The sequence below is a fragment of the Chionomys nivalis genome, chromosome 6, assembly GCF_950005125.1.
Source record: "Chionomys nivalis chromosome 6, mChiNiv1.1, whole genome shotgun sequence".
Lineage (NCBI taxonomy): Eukaryota > Metazoa > Chordata > Mammalia > Rodentia > Cricetidae > Chionomys > Chionomys nivalis.
Window position 1 is genome coordinate 14,358,025 of NC_080091.1, and position 16,039 is coordinate 14,374,063.

Sequence of the window (16,039 nt, forward strand, 5' to 3'; positions counted from 1 at the left end):
GCTGCTTGCTTGTAACTCAATTTATAGAAGTAAAACAAAAAGTTACAAATATTTAGCCAGGTGGTGCTGGTACACACCTTTAATCCCAGCACTTGGCAGAGGCAGACAGATCTTTGTGAGTTCGAGGCCAGCTTAGTCTATAGAGTGAGTTGTCTACAACCTCATCCCCCCAAATTACAAATACTTTAAGTAAAACCATGGGTTCCCTACTTATTATGTAACCAGTACACAGGATACCAGAATTTTATTATTAAATTCTCAAGTAAAAAATCAGAAAAACCTAATAGATAATACACAGGATGAAGCTTCTATCTGCACAAATATCTATAAAAACTAGTCTAGAAATTCTTTCAGAGCTAATATCTACCTGATAACTATGTCCTCAACCCCAGTATAGTGTGCTGTATTTCTAAGTGTTTAATAAATATTTGCTCAAGAACTCGTAACTAATCTAATACTGTGTAAATTAGGAATTATGGAACTAATCAGCTTTGGATAAATTTAACTGGTTATGATTAACAAAATGTGTTAGCAGCATTAACACACCCAATGCAAATAACTGTAATATATTTAACTTTTGTTTTGTTTTGTTTTTTGAGACAGGGTTTCTCTGTAGCTTTGGAGTCTGTCCTGGAACTAGCTTTTGTAAACCAGGCTAGCCTTGAACTGACAAAGATCCGCATGAATTTAATTTTTAAGAAAGTGTCCAGGAAAAAAAAGAGGCACAAGTACGAATTTATTTTTTGTTTTTTAAGATACTTTTTAAAAGCTATATATTGTCTAATGTATACTAATTTAATATACATACTAAATAAAGCTATTATAGAATTATTTAAGACCATTTTAAACAGAAGTGTGGAAATTCAAGTTTTTAAAAAGTCCCCTTTCCCAGAACAAATAAAGTTGAGTTTTAAGATACAGAGTAAAAACCAGACCTAAAAAAAAGTAAAAACAAAATATGACTTTGTGAGATAGCAGTTTTGGAGACAACTGGTAGTTTTGTATGATCTTTGGCTAGAGAAAATAAAGAATTACAACACTATATTAAATGAAGTACAACTGAGACTACCTTCAGCAAGCTCACTCGTTCTGGATATCTGTTCCAGCTCCCACCCAAGGTGCAGTGACTCATCCATACTTTGCTTCTGTGCCATTTCCAAAGTCATATTTTCTTCCATTAATTCTTCAATCTTCTTTCTATCCAGATCTCTTTCCTATTAAATTGCACAGAGTAGGAAAAGAAAGCTGGTAAATACTGTAGTTTTCATTCATTATTCATTAATTTTTACATATTTTAAACTGAATATATCTTTAGTTCCTTAAAATTTTTGCACTGAAGGCAATGCTTAGTTATTATAATCATCACTGATCATTATTTACCAGGTACCAGACATCCTTTTAAAATGATCTTAAAATCCTAGTTCTCTGAGGATTTAATACACATTTGGATTGTTTTCATTCCCCCTCTTCCAACTCCTAAATCTCCTCCCTGCTACCCACCTGCCCAAGTCTGTGTCCTCTTTTGTTTTTTTAACCCATCAAGCCTAATTTGTGCTCCTATATATTCCTGGATATGTGGCCTTTTCAAATAATCTTTAGGGACAAAATGAAAACGTTCCTTTACACTCAGTATATTATTTTAGTCATCTAACAACATAATTATGGCCACTGCTAAATTTTACCTGATAGCTATAAAACTTCTGCATTTTAAGACAGAAGTTATAAAATAGATTTACTGTTTTTGAAAGGGAAAACTTAGTAAGTAATATCCATCTTTAATTAAAACAGAAAATATTACTGTATATTTATTTTATGAACAGTAGAGATATCTTAAGTTATATAATATATAATTTAATATAAAATTTATATATATAAATATAAAATATATAATTATAGCTATCTTATCTATGTTAAAGCCTTATTAAGAACTCTATCCATCCTTGTCATTATCGAGGATTTAGATGAATCATGGGATTCTTCCTCAGAAAGCAGGAAAACTGACCAATCCCATCAAACTTACCATTTCCATATCATGTAATTTAGCCTTTAGTTGTAAATTCTCTTTCTCTAACTCATGTAATTTGTCAGAACGAGCTCGAGTTCCTTCTAGTTGGTCTTCCAACATGGTTTTTGTTTCTAATAAAACTTGATTATCTTCTTTTAATTCCTATAAATATTTCAAATAGGTTTTTAAAAAAATGAATTAGAAATGTGTTAACATATGTTTTATAAAGTTGTAGAATATAACAATTCATCATTGCAAATAAACACACTAACCCATTCTTATGGACATTTCTGTGCAGGAGGAAAGCTACCAAGCACTAGCACTATAATGTTGATTTTTTTTTTTTTTTTTGCCTCACCCACTTTCTACCTCCCTTCCCCAGAATTAAACATATTATGAATTCAACTTAATGTTTCCTCTATATTCAATTCCTTGTTTATAAAATGAATTTTGAAAATCTTAACACTCTAAAGAAAAAAGTATGAATAACTATGCAACATACCTCAACTCTTGCCTTATAAAATTCAATGTCATGAAGTCTCTCCTTATATCTGCTGAGTTCACTTTCAAGCTTATCAACTCGGACTGCCTTCTCTCGAAGTGCATCCAATTCATCTCGGTACATTCGAGCAGATCGAGCATCCGAAAGTAAATTCATGTTCTAAATATAAATAAAATAATGCTTTCAATATTAACTTTCCCCTTTAAACATTATTTTTTGTTCAGACAAGCTCATTGATTTAAAGTCATAAGTCATATATATTTAAAAGGAAACTGTACATAAATAATAATAGTTTCTTAAAAATGAGGACATATTCCTTGAACCAATTTTAAAAGGGTTTTATATATATGTTTATATACAAATTTTACATAATGTTTAGCAATGTTTTTTAAAAAGGAATGGTAAATTAAGCGAACCTCTACTTAACACAACATTCACAATAAAATTTAAGCTTATAAAAGTTAACTTTAGGAATGGCTCAGAGCTGTTAAAAGCACTGCTCTTCCAGAGAACCTTGTTCGATTCCTACCACCAACATGGTGGTTAACAACCATGTGTAAGTCCAGTCCCAGGGGATCTGTCACCTTCTGGCCTCTGCGGGCACTGCACTTGTATGATACATAGACATACATGTAGGCAAAATACCAAGAAACACAAGATTAATAAAAGTGTAACTTGAAAATACACGACTATAAACATATAGAAAATCTAAGTGATACAACTAAATTGTAATTTAGAAAAAAATATTTTTATCCATATATGTGGCCTACTAAAATTTAGCTGAATTTTTCAAATACTTCTAAGTAAAGTATTTATGTATCTTACTTGCATTTGACTATTACAATATAATCTTTTAAGAAATTCTGCAATCACTTACAACAGAAGTCCTAAAAATATAAAGAACAATTTTGTGGACCTCTAAAATTTCGTAGGAAATTTGTAAGGTCAAAACTATTTTCATGATTTCTTTTCACTTTTAGTCTCTCATGATGTCACCGGCCTGTGAGAGTTCAAAAGTTTTTTTTAAAAATTATTTTGTGAGTAATACAGAGGTTAAAGGACAGCCGACAGAAGCTGCTTCTCTCCTTCCACGGGTCCTAGGGACTGAACTCAGCTCATCAGGATTGGTAGTCAGGGCCTTTCTCACTGAACCACCTTTGCAGCCCACATCGTAAGTCTTCTATGTCAGGCATAAAGAGATTTGCAAAAATAAAAAATGAAATTTTCTTCCTTCTATTAGTCTTATTTGTTTTAGAGAACCACTCTCTTGGGGCAAAAGAAGTGTGTGCACGCATACACAAATTTCTGTTATCAAAAAAGTGGAATAAGAGCCAGAGCTCATTCATGTAGGATGGTCTCAGTTCATGATCTCACATATAATTTTTAACATTCAAAACAGCAGACAAGGTATGTAAGAGAAAGACATAACTGTCCAGCCTTACTCCAATCCTTGGCATTTTGGCTTGGCTAACCAATGAAAAACTAAGGAAAACAGTGATTAAAAGAAGCAAATTCTTTAAAAATACAAAAAATATAAAAAAACCCTCTTGTTACTAGTTTTTAAGATATATATTAATTAAAAACATAATGGACTTTCCTATGAAATTTTAGTTTTTGTTTGTTTGTTCATTTTTTTTTTTCGTTTGTTTTTTTAGTCAGTATTTCTCTGTGTAACAGCCCCTGACTGTCCTGGAACTCACGGTAGACCAGGTTGGCCTCGAACTCATAGAGATCCACCCGCCTCTGCCTCCCAATTGCTGGGATTAAAGGCGTGCGCCGCCACCACCTGGCACGTTATGACATTTTAAGACAAACATATAATTTGATTATTTCACCAGCTTCTTTTACTCTTATGCACACTATTCTATCTCCTCCTTCTTTTCTAACAATCCCTTAAAAAAATCTTAATACCTATGGCTCAAGAGGGGGGGAAAACCCAAAAGACAAATACAAAAACCATTTTGATATATACCACCTAACAATCACATTGGGAAAGCAGAAAATTCTCAACAGAGGAATTTCAAATGGTTGAGAAACACTTGAAACGTTCAACATCCTTAGCCATCAGGTATATGCAAATCAAAACGACTTTGAGATTTCATCTTATACCTGTAAGAATGGCTAAGATCAATAACACAAATGACAGCTCATACAGGCAAGAACACGGCTAAGATCAATACTACAAGTGACAGCTCCTGCAGGGAAGGACGTGGAACAAGGGGAACACTCCTGGTGGGAATGTAAACTCGTACAGTCACTATGGAAATCAATGTGGTGGTTCCTCAGAAAACTGGGAATGGATCTACCTCAAGACCCAGCTATACCACTCTTGGGCTTATACCCAAAGAAAACTCCACCATACATGAGGACATTTGCTTGACTATGGTTCATAGCAGCTTTATTAATAATAGCCAGAAGCTGGAAACAACAGAGATGTCCCTCAACCAAAGAATAAATGAAGAAAAAAATGCGGTACATTTACACATAGATTATTATTCAATTGTTAAAAACAATGACATCATGAAATTTGCAGGCAAATGAATGGAACTAGAAAAAAAAATCATCCTGAGTGAGGTAACCAGAGCCAGAAAGACAGAAAAGACAGACATGGTATACACTCACTCATAAGTGACACTGGATGGTAAGCTACAATCCACAGACCAAGAGAGGCTAAGAAACAAGGAGGACTTGGGGGGTAGACACACTGATCTCCCTGGGAAGGGGAAATGGAATTTATTTTACGGGTGGGCTGAGGGCAGGTGAGGATGGAAATAGGAGGGATCAGGCTCAAGGGTCAGTTGGGGGGATGGAGGAAGAGAGTAGTGGGAAAAACTGGAATTGGGGACATTTGGGGAGGCGTTTTAGAAACTTAGTGCAATGGAAACTCCCTGGAATCTACAAGGGTGACTAGCGAAGACTCCTAGTAATAGGGGATATGGAACCTGAACCAACCATCTTCTTAACTAGGCAAGGCTTCCAGTGGTGGGACTAGGAGGACATCAACCCAGCCACAAAACGTTTGACCTACAATTTGTTCTGCCTACAAAACATGCTGGGGTAATGGGGGCACAGAAATTGTGGGAGTGGTCAACCAATGAACTGCCTAGAAGATTAGGTACCAGAGGTTGGGTAGCCCAGCATCTCATTACTACACCTAGGATAGAACAAAACACAATCGGCCAAAAACAAACAAACAAAACAAGTCAATGAAATGATTCCTAATGATATTCTCCGATATTCATAGACTGGAGCCTTGCCCAACTGTCATCAGAGAAGCATCACCCAGCAACGGACGGGAGTAGATACAGAGAGACCCAGAGTCAAACATTAAGTGGAGCTCAGGGAACCACACTGATGAGGGGGAGGAAGGACTTCAGGAGCCAGAAGGGTCAAGGACACCACAAGAAAATGTCCCACAGAACCAACTAAGCAGGTTCATGGGGTTTACAGAGACTGAAGCAACAAACATGGATCTGAGCTAGGTCCTCTGCATATATGCTACTGTTGCATAGCCTGATATTCATATGGAACTCCTAACAGAGGGAATGCGGAGTGTTTCTGACTCTTGTCAGTTCTTGGAACCCTTTCTTCCTAATGGGTTCTCTCATCCAGTATTGATATGAGGGTATGTACCTAGTTTTATTGTAATTTGTTATGCTATGTTCAGTTGATATTCCTGGGAGGACTGCTCTTTTCTGAAGGAGAATGGAGGGGGAGTGGATCTGGGGGGACAGAGGCAGTATGGGAGGAGGGACAAGGAGGAGTGAAGGGAGAAGAAACTGCATTTGGGATATAGTATATGGGAAAAGAATAAATAAAAATTTTAGTGTATATATAACCTAATATAGTCACTATGGGAGACTACATACAGACCCATAACAGCTCAATTCAGTACACAGAGGTATGTGGGTAAACCAGCAATAGATGACAAAGACATAAAAAAAAGGGACAGACTTAGAACTGCCCCAGTCTAAAAGGACTACTTTGAATCTTGGAGAAGTTTGAATAGTAGAAACAATAGACCTTGATTTCTAGCTCTGGCTCTGCTTTTTGGTAAAGGCAATAAAAAGTCACCAGACTTTATATAAATATATGAGGTAACTGAGAGGTCATGGTTATAAATTACAATGAGATAAATCAATTTCCAACTATTTCATTCTCCAATATAATAAATCTAGGTACACACCTCTTGCTGCAGCCTCTTTAATTCCATTTCTATTTGTTCAAGTTCTTGTTTACAGTCCAGTAACTGTTCAGTCTTTTCTTCCCTTAAATGCAAAAAGGTATTTATTAAAGAATAAGCATACTCTTTCAGAATCCGTGATTATCACAACATTAAGACACATAGTAACTGAGGGCTGTAGATGGCTCAGCAGTTAAGAGTACTTGCTGAGCTTGCAGAGGACCAGGGTTCAGTCCTAGCACCAAGTGTCTGTAATTCTAATTCCAAGCATTCCAATGCTTTCTTCTTGCCCCTGTAGGTACCAGACATACATTTAGTACACATACATGTTTGCAGAGAAGCACTCATACACATAAAATGAAAGTAAGAAAAGTACTGCTGGACAAGATGGCACCCACCTTTAATCCTAGCACTAAGTAGGCAGAGGCCAGCAGATCTCCATGAATTTGAGGCCAGTCTGATCTATGCAGTAAATTCCAGAGCTATACAGTAATACACTGTTGCAGAACAAAAACCTAACTGAACAGAGTGTTATCCCTAACCAGAACACTTGAGGGAAATAAAAGCAAGAAAAAGATACTATGAATATATGACTAGATGTTACCAAACTTTCACCAATGATGTTAAAAGGACAATAACTAACTCCTTCCTGGTTAGTATATACTTTCTATCTCTTCATCTGTCCTCTTCCCTTAACTTTCTCTCCAACTCTGCAAATTCAACAACAATTAAGCATGAATGATTTTTATATATACTGTGTATGGGAAATTCCTCATAAAGGAAAACCAAACTAATTTCTACATTTACAATGGCCTAAAGGAAGCCATACACTTACTATTTGCCATACATATACCCCAAATCTCTATATATTACTTAACACATTGTTACATACATACATATATATACATAGATGTTCACATATACTGACACAAGGTCTCACTACGCAATGCTAGCTACCCAGGAACACACTATGTAGACCAGGCTGACCTCACAAAAATCCATATCTCTGTCTCTTGTTCTGAAATTAAGTGCTGACATTAAAAGGCATGCACTACCATGCTCAGCAATATATCTCAATTTTTAATAATTTTTGAACTGTTTTATTTTTTAATTTTTTCATAATTTTTCTATCAGAGCTAATCTTCTCAAAGGAAGACTGTACTTAACTATTTTCTGCTTTCTGTTGTCTAATAATAAAGGGCACTGAATAAACTTACTTTTACATATCTTCATGTTTCTCTGTGTTCAAAACCCACAAATTTTTCTGATAAAAGAAATATAATTTACTAAGTAGGTTTTAGTTTTCAATATAATGAGTAGTGTTTTATTTACAAGAGTACTCTAGGGGCTGGAGAGATGACTCAGTGGTTAAGAGCACTGACTGCTCTTCCAGAGGTCCTGAGTTCAATTCCCAGCAACTACATGGTGGCTCACAGCCATCTATAATGAGACTTGGCGCCCCTTTCTGGGTTTCAGACACATATGAAAGGAATGCTGTACACATAATAAATAAATAAATAAATATATTTTTTTAAAAAGAGTACTCTAAAAAGTCTGTATTATATGTCTGGACATATTTGTAAAAGGAAACTATAGTCTTGGTTCTTGATATCTACTGTCAAACTGCTCTGCTAAAAGAATATTAACATCATGCTATTTAAATTTCTTATTTGTTAGTTATTAGCCCCTCTTCAGTCCCCCTACCCCCTGATTTATTCATTTGCTGAAGGAAGGAGGCTGAGTGTCGTGGTGTATGGCGGAGGTTAGAGAACAACTTGACTGAGAAAGGTCTCTCCTTCCTTCCTTCCACCATGCGGGTTCTAGCGACCAACCTCAGGCTGTCAGGATTAACAGCAAGCACCATCTTGACCGCCCTCTTATTTCTAACTCTCATTTTGTTTGTCTTTTTACAGATTAGAAGGTTCTGCTTCTGTCATTATAACAAGACATTAGCTACATGCTACAGCACCGATGAACCTGGAGGACACCAGGCCAGACAAGAAGGCCATACAGCATTTGTTCCCTTTATGTGAGTGTCAAAAAGAGGTAAACCCAGGAAAATACAACAGATTAGCCACTGCTAAGATCTGAGGGCAAAGTGAATAGACAAAGAAACTTTTATTCAATTATTGTGGAGATTGCACAACTTAAAAATTCATTTAATTGTATACTTTAAAAGGAGGAATTGTCAGATTCTGAATTATATCTTAGCAAAAGTATTTTCTTTTTTAATAAAATAATTAATCATTATATTAAAGAAACTCCCAAAACATATAACCAATGGTGGTTGAAAGGACTACTGAAGGAAGTCTTCAATAATGTTAATTAGTGTATAAAAAGCTTAATTTATAAAGAATTAGTTATTCCATTTAATCATAAATTATACTTTTACTCTGTAAATCAAAATCAATATACTATTTGGTATCACCCATTACATTCTAATTATTTTATAGTTTCCTTTAGGTATAAACAGTCTGGACTTTTTTTTTTTTAACCAAGATTTCTGCTGCTAATCCACTACAGGAAATATTTGTCTCTTTTAAAACAAAAGAAAGATTTAGTAAATGTCTCTTAAGAAATACATAAAAGAAGACGTTTTCAAAGAGATGGGGTTTGATAAACTGCAGCTACTGAAATTCTTGCGGCATGCATCTGTTATCTTCGCTCACTCAAAAGCCTCCACTTATATTTTCAAATCATTACACACGAAAACAATTTTTGTCAATCTTCTCAAGGTTGTTTGAATTTTTAATATATTCCAAGGCCAAGTAAATTCTATGTGAAAATTAAACTCTAATATAATGCAACATGGTAAATGAATTCACAGCCAGCACTGCAGCTCTAATTGCATGCTTCATCTAAAGACTGGAGAAGATTGGGCTAAATTATATGGAAAGAACTAGGGCTCACTGTTTAGGCTATCCATTAGCTGCCAGTCAAACTAATAACAGCAATCTCTTCTCTAATTTTCCTGGTGCAGCTGTTTATAGAATATCCTGGGTGTGTTCACTTCAATAGACACATAATAATGCAGACATCCACAAATGAAAGATTATTTTTTGTTTTCAAATTTTCCTACATACTATTTAATGCTTTTTCTACCTTACATATCCAATTCACTTTTCTAAGTTACTTTAAATAATCAATAAACAAAAGTAATTACTATTCTGTGTATTTAAATTTAAAACCTACATTCTGAAGCTCAAATTCCAGGAAAACAAATTTTAAAAAAGAAAAAAAACCTATAAATCAAAATTCCTTTGTTTTCCTTAAAGTACAAAACACAAAATCTTCAGCAAAGATTTGTCTTGCTTTCACTTGTGGTTCATCCAAAAGTGAATATGTAAAATTTATACTGTATTTTCTGTAGTGAGCTTTGATAACTTAGTAATCAGTACTAATGAAATCTGAATATTTTATTAAGTAGATGACTGGCACATCAATGACAACATTGATACATATAAAATTATTTTTGTAATAATCTATGTCAACAATTCAGTCTCTGAAAACATTATTGTCATTCCTACTATTATTCAGGCAGGGTTTCACATAGTCCAGACTAAGCTCAGATTTACTTTGTATCTGAGAATGACCATGAATTGCTGAATTCTCTTGCTTATACTTGAGTATAAGAATTGTAGGCAATTTTTTCTCAGTTTGACAAAACACTAATAAATAATTTGATTTAGGTTAATGACAGGACAATTGGTTTATTGTCAAACTTAAAATACTGCTACAGTCATCTTTGTTACCACATAATTTCAAAGAATACTGAAACTCAGGGACTTACAATTCCTGTCTCAGTCTTCGGATCTTGGCCTTAGCATCAGCCAGTTCCACTGAGAGGTGCTGTCGACTCTCTGTCCGCTTCATGCCCGGAGAACCGCAGGGTGACTGTGCAGATGAAGAGCCATGGGGTAGAAAATGAAGACCATCTCGCTCTTCAGAGAGCTCTACAATAGTCTGAGAATTACAGGGTAAACACAGAATCAATTTTAGTGTTCTAAACATCAGTAACCTAGACACGGCAACACTAGTCACTGATTGATTTTGATCAACTCATTAATCAAAAGCATCTAGACTTTGCCAGGTGAGGTGGTGCAAACCCAAAATCCCAGCACTTCGGAGGCACAGATGAAGGTGGTGGGTGGTTCACTGTGAGTTTGAGGCCAGTGTGGTCTACTCATGACTTTTGGTTCAGCCATGGCTACATGGTGAGACTCTGTCTCTGAAAAAAAGGAATTAACAACAACAAAAACACCATTTTTTCTTTTTAATATTAGCTGTCATTTCAAGTTTTAATTCAACACATCATGCATGAGGTATTTAGCAGGTAACACTGAAACACATCAATGCTTTTTTTTCATCTCCCTAGTTTTTTTTTTAAATAAATCACATGACAAAATAGTAAGATAACAACTATTGGAAAGGTATAAAAGACATGTCGACACAAGAAAGAAAATCAAAAAGTGATCTGTCTACAACTGTGATATCCAATTATGATAGCTAATAGCAAAAATGGTTATTTGCTGCAGGGGGGAGGGGCTTGGTCTTGCCTCACCTTGGTATGCCAGACTTTGTTGACCCCCCCAAGCAGGCCTTACTCCTCTCTGAGGAGTGGATGGGGGGTGGTTGAAGGGGAGGGAAGGGAACTGGGGTTAGTATGTAAAATGGAAAAAAAAAACCCTGCTATCATCACTTCTCAATCAATGACCTCTTCTCCAACTAATCACCTAGGGTTAGCTGCTTCATTATTATATAATTTTCACTCAAAACATGCATAAACTTCTATTTTTCCTTCTTGTTATTCACAGATATGCACACAGCTTCTTCTATGTTTAAAAAAAAAAAGAGAGAGAGAGAAGCACCAAATTCCTTCCTTGTTACTTCTGAAGGTGACTTTATATGTCCCTGACAGACACCTGTCCTCCCATCCAGAAGCACATCTCAGAAATTCCCGTCTTTATGGACAATGCAACATTATTCTCCACAGTGGACGAAGGCTCCATTTCCAGAGTCAACTTTTTATTCATTTTTCTTGTTGTCTTAATTATCTTTAATTTTTCTAACATTCCTGATTTTAATAATAGTACCTAGGAGATAATAGTTAACAAACATTTGATCCCTATACAAACCAATTAGTACCTAATTATATACTAGCCTTCATTTCTACTTAAAAATAATGTAGTTTTTTCTCAATAAACCAGAAATAATTTGTTATTCCTCCTCTGTATCTTTCATCCTCTCATCTAGCATAGTATGAAGCACAAAAAAGGTGTTAAAAATATTTCACTATGTAACACACAAGTAATTTAGAACCAAGAAAAATACAGCAGTCCATGGTGGTACATGGGCCAGGGCAGCCTGGAGCTATACTTTAGATAAGGACAAAGCAGGAAATTTAAATAAAGTATACCACAACAAGGCTTGTGACAGATGAAACGTAAAAATAACTGGTAAATGTATGGTTAGGCTGGCTATTACTAAAGGGTGTTTAAAGAAATCCCCATGGCTGGGGAGAGTGACACATGTTAATCTTGGCACTCAGGAAGCAGAGCAGGTGGCTCTCTGTGAGCTCCAGGGCAGCCTGGTTTTTGTATAGTGAGTTCCAGGACAGCCAGAGCAACAAAGTAAAACCCTATCTGGGGGAAGGAAAAAAAAAAAAAAAAGGAAAAAATTCCCAAGGTCAAAATATATACTAATACAGAAGCAGGATATAATTTTCTATGTTTAAAGCAAAGTTTTCTTTAAAAACTGGTTTACTTTATTATTTAGAGAAAGTACTTTTCACCCCTGAGACAATGTTTCTCTTTATAACAGTGTTGGCTGTCCTCGAACTTGCTTTGTAGACCAGGCCAGCCTTGAACTCACTGAGCTCTACCCGCCTCTGCCCCCCAAGTGGCATTCGCTACCACTGCATGATGAGAAAGCAAATCTTTCAAAGTATCTTAATCCTCTGATTTAAAAACATATTTAAATGAGTATTTTATGACTCTTGTTAAATATATATTGATTATATTTGCTACCATTATGTCTATAATTATGGATACATATGTATTTGAGGGCTTATATGCTCTATACTAAGCTTTGCCTAAATGTTATGGCCATTTTGTAGAGGAAGTACAAGTATTACATATGCAAAGATAAACAGTAAGTGCTCCTTTTATACAATATTATTTGCATCTAGATCTTCAATAGTCAGAAAGCTCTTGGTCTTTGCCAGCTGTATTCTTTATCTTCAGATAAAAGGACTACAATATTTGGCTACTCCTGCTATTTGAAACCTGGTCTATATGTGTCTGTTTTAATTAAACAAACGTTTTCCCATTGTATATGTGAGATGTACTTGTTCATCAAGTACTAAGTTATTTATGGCTGACTACTGCTGTTTTCTAAACTTGTAAGAGGTCTAAACCTATTAACAATTCTAAATTTCTCTTTGATAGTTAAAGCTAAGTGTATAAGAAGCTTCTGTACATTACTGACTTTTTCTATTATGTTCCTCCACTATACATTTTTCTAAAATACAAATTTTAGAATAATTTATCAAGTTGGTATCAAATAAAATTCTTAATAAACTTTTTGCATAGGAACAATTAAATGTACCTAAGTATTTTACACTTTCAACAGTTAGACAATGATCACCAGGAAACCTGGTAATAACAATGTCTGTAATAAAACTAAAGAGACTGGTTTGTAAACCTTGGTTATAACTGTTGATTGCTGATATGTTACAGGAGTTTAATTTTCAAATCAACCTGAGTAGTAGTCTGAGATACTAGAACCATCACATAAAGATGAGATGATTAAATTTAAAATGGATTCCCTCTAGATCAATTTGACTAACAAGGTCTCTGGGACCTTGGCTTGGCTGCTCACACCTAAAATCACAGTACTTGGTAATTGGAAGCAAGAAGAGGAATTCATGGTCAGCCTCAGATACATGTTAACTTTGAGATCCGTCTGGGGTACGTGAGACCTTGTAAAATAATTTTAAAGAATAAAATAAAACAAAAGTGTTGTTTGACCACTGATTCCCTAACTGCTTGTCCCCTCCCCAACTAAATTGGGATCAGATGGGCAACAAAATCAAGAAATTTAGCAAATTCTTATGCTTCAAGGCAATGCATTTTCCACTTATATCAACTATATATTCAGTTTCACAGTTCTGCACTATTGCCAAAGTAATAGGGTAACTTGAAAAACAGGAACAAAATCAGAATAACAATGATCTACAAGAAAAAGAGAAAAAAACTAATAATAATGCGCTTATTAGAAATCCAAGGTTCGGGGACTGGAGAGATGGCTCAGAAATTAAGAGCACTGGCTGCTCTTCCCGAGGTCCTGAGTTCAATTTCCAGCAACCACATGGTGGCTCACAACTATCTATAATAAGATCTAGTGCACTCGTCTGTCCTGCAGGCATACATTTAAGCAGAATACTATATACATGATAACTAAATAAATCTTTAAAAAAAAAGAAATCCAAGGCTCTTTTATTTCTTCTCTAATTCTAATTCCTGTTTTTTACACACACACATGCAACAAAACAAAACAAAACAAAAAACAAAAAAAGAAAGACATTATAGTTCGTACACCATCTAGTTTTCACATCTGCAAATTAAACCAACTGTGGTAGAAGATAATAAGGGGAATCTCTGTGTTTGCACTGCACATGTACAGGCTTTTTCTTGCCACCACTCCTAAATAATGCAGCATATCAACTATTTTTCTATTATTTACATACTATTCATTATTATAGGTAATTAAAAGATGATTTACAATATACAAGATATCTGTAGTTTTATATGTAAACACTGTACCTTTTTTAAGAAAAGAAACTAAGCATTTTTGGCTTTAGTACTCGTTTGTGTCAGGGTTTCTCTGTGTAGCTACATCTGTTCTGGAACTCACTCTGGAGATCAGGGTAGCCTTGAACTCAGAGGTCCACCTTCCTGGGCCTCTCAAGTACTTAAGAAGGTCCTAGAACCAATAAGCTGCACTGACACCAAAGAATGACTAAAGTTTATTATCTGCCGCTAAAAAACAATATCCATTCTAGAAAACATTTTTTCTTTTAAGAAAGCAAACTTCCATAAAACAACGAAAGAACCAACCTCTGAATGTTCATCTCTCTCATCTATCAGTCTTTTTAGATGTGATGCCATATTCTTCAAGAGTGGTTCTATATCTTCCTGAGACATATCTGTCACCTCCATCCATTGCAGGTCAAACACATTTTCCTGATTATGAGTTACCTTTAGAGAAGCAATCAAATAATCAAAGAATGGCTAATAATTAAATATTGATCTCAGTTTAGTACAAAATCAGCTCAATTATAAAAGCAGAAAGAAGTAGATTTGAAATAAATGACAAAACTAAACATTTTAACTGAAAAAATAAACTCTCATCTGGACTCTGAAATTAACTAAGAGAAAAAGATGACATGAAATAGTCATCTGAGAATATTTTAAGTACAACCAATTTACACAATTTTAGAATTCTCTCCCAACATGCAAAATTTAATATATAACCTAATTCTACAAAAGACATTGTAAGATTTATAGCTCATGAGTAAATAGTTATGGAAGTGGAAGCTTTTAAAATAAATTTCAATTAAAAATTACATTAACATCTATAATTTGACATGGTCCATTATGCCTCAGATTTGTTTTATATGAATATTTTTAAATGATCAATGTATTTGTGCAATTCGAATAACAGCTCAATAAAAATGATCATTCATTCAAGAAAAAGACACACAGACTAAGTTTATTATCTTTACGCCTATCATTCATTGTGTGCTACCTAATAAAAACAAAATTCATTTAACATCCTCATGTCCTCATGGAGAAGAGAAAGTAAATGTGTGGCAAGCACTGTGCCATACATAACACATGTCACTGTGGATTATCTATCTCGAAAGAAAGTAAATTTACATAAAAGTAAGGTTGATTTATATTTGATCCTTAATTGTTCTTGTTTATCTTGTAACTAAGTATTTGGGGAAATATTATTAGAAAACACACTGCAAACTTCATAAAAAACACATTAAGTATATATAAGTAGTTACCTCTTGAATATGTGCGGCAACTGCTGCTTTTGTATCAAAATCTAAACCTTGAATTCTTTCAATAAATTCTTCCTTTTTCTGACACTGAAAAAAATGAAGGGGGTACCATTCAGACTCTATATTGTCCTTAAAATGCTACCTTTAAGCACCAAGCTTTACAATATTTCAACAGTACAGTGAGGGTTTTGTTTTACATTTAAACAACCTCTGATATACTTACCTAATGAAGATACAATGATTTTGAAATATTTAAGAGCCAGACTCTGAACTCTACAG

The 16,039-nt window shown here is 34.7% G+C and overlaps 1 protein-coding gene across 9 annotated transcripts in view; it reads right to left on the bottom strand.

Moving 5' to 3' along the window:
- Nucleotides 1–16,039, bottom strand: part of Ccdc88a (coiled-coil domain containing 88A) — a 157,076-nt gene that overhangs the window by 64,204 nt on the left and 76,833 nt on the right. For all 9 annotated transcript variants that reach the window (XR_009057257.1, XM_057772008.1, XM_057772009.1 and 6 more), the window contains exons 6-12: nt 15,764–15,847; nt 14,808–14,948; nt 10,481–10,653; nt 6,694–6,775; nt 2,508–2,666; nt 2,021–2,167; nt 1,070–1,214 (exon numbers count right to left, since the gene is read on the bottom strand). Coding sequence is in view for 8 of the 9 variants with exons in the window: in XM_057772008.1 (XP_057627991.1) it covers nt 1,070–1,214; nt 2,021–2,167; nt 2,508–2,666; nt 6,694–6,775; nt 10,481–10,653; nt 14,808–14,948; nt 15,764–15,847 (931 nt within the window). In the remaining variant the exon portion in view is untranslated. The remainder of the gene's footprint in view (nt 1–1,069; nt 1,215–2,020; nt 2,168–2,507; nt 2,667–6,693; nt 6,776–10,480; nt 10,654–14,807; nt 14,949–15,763; nt 15,848–16,039) is intronic.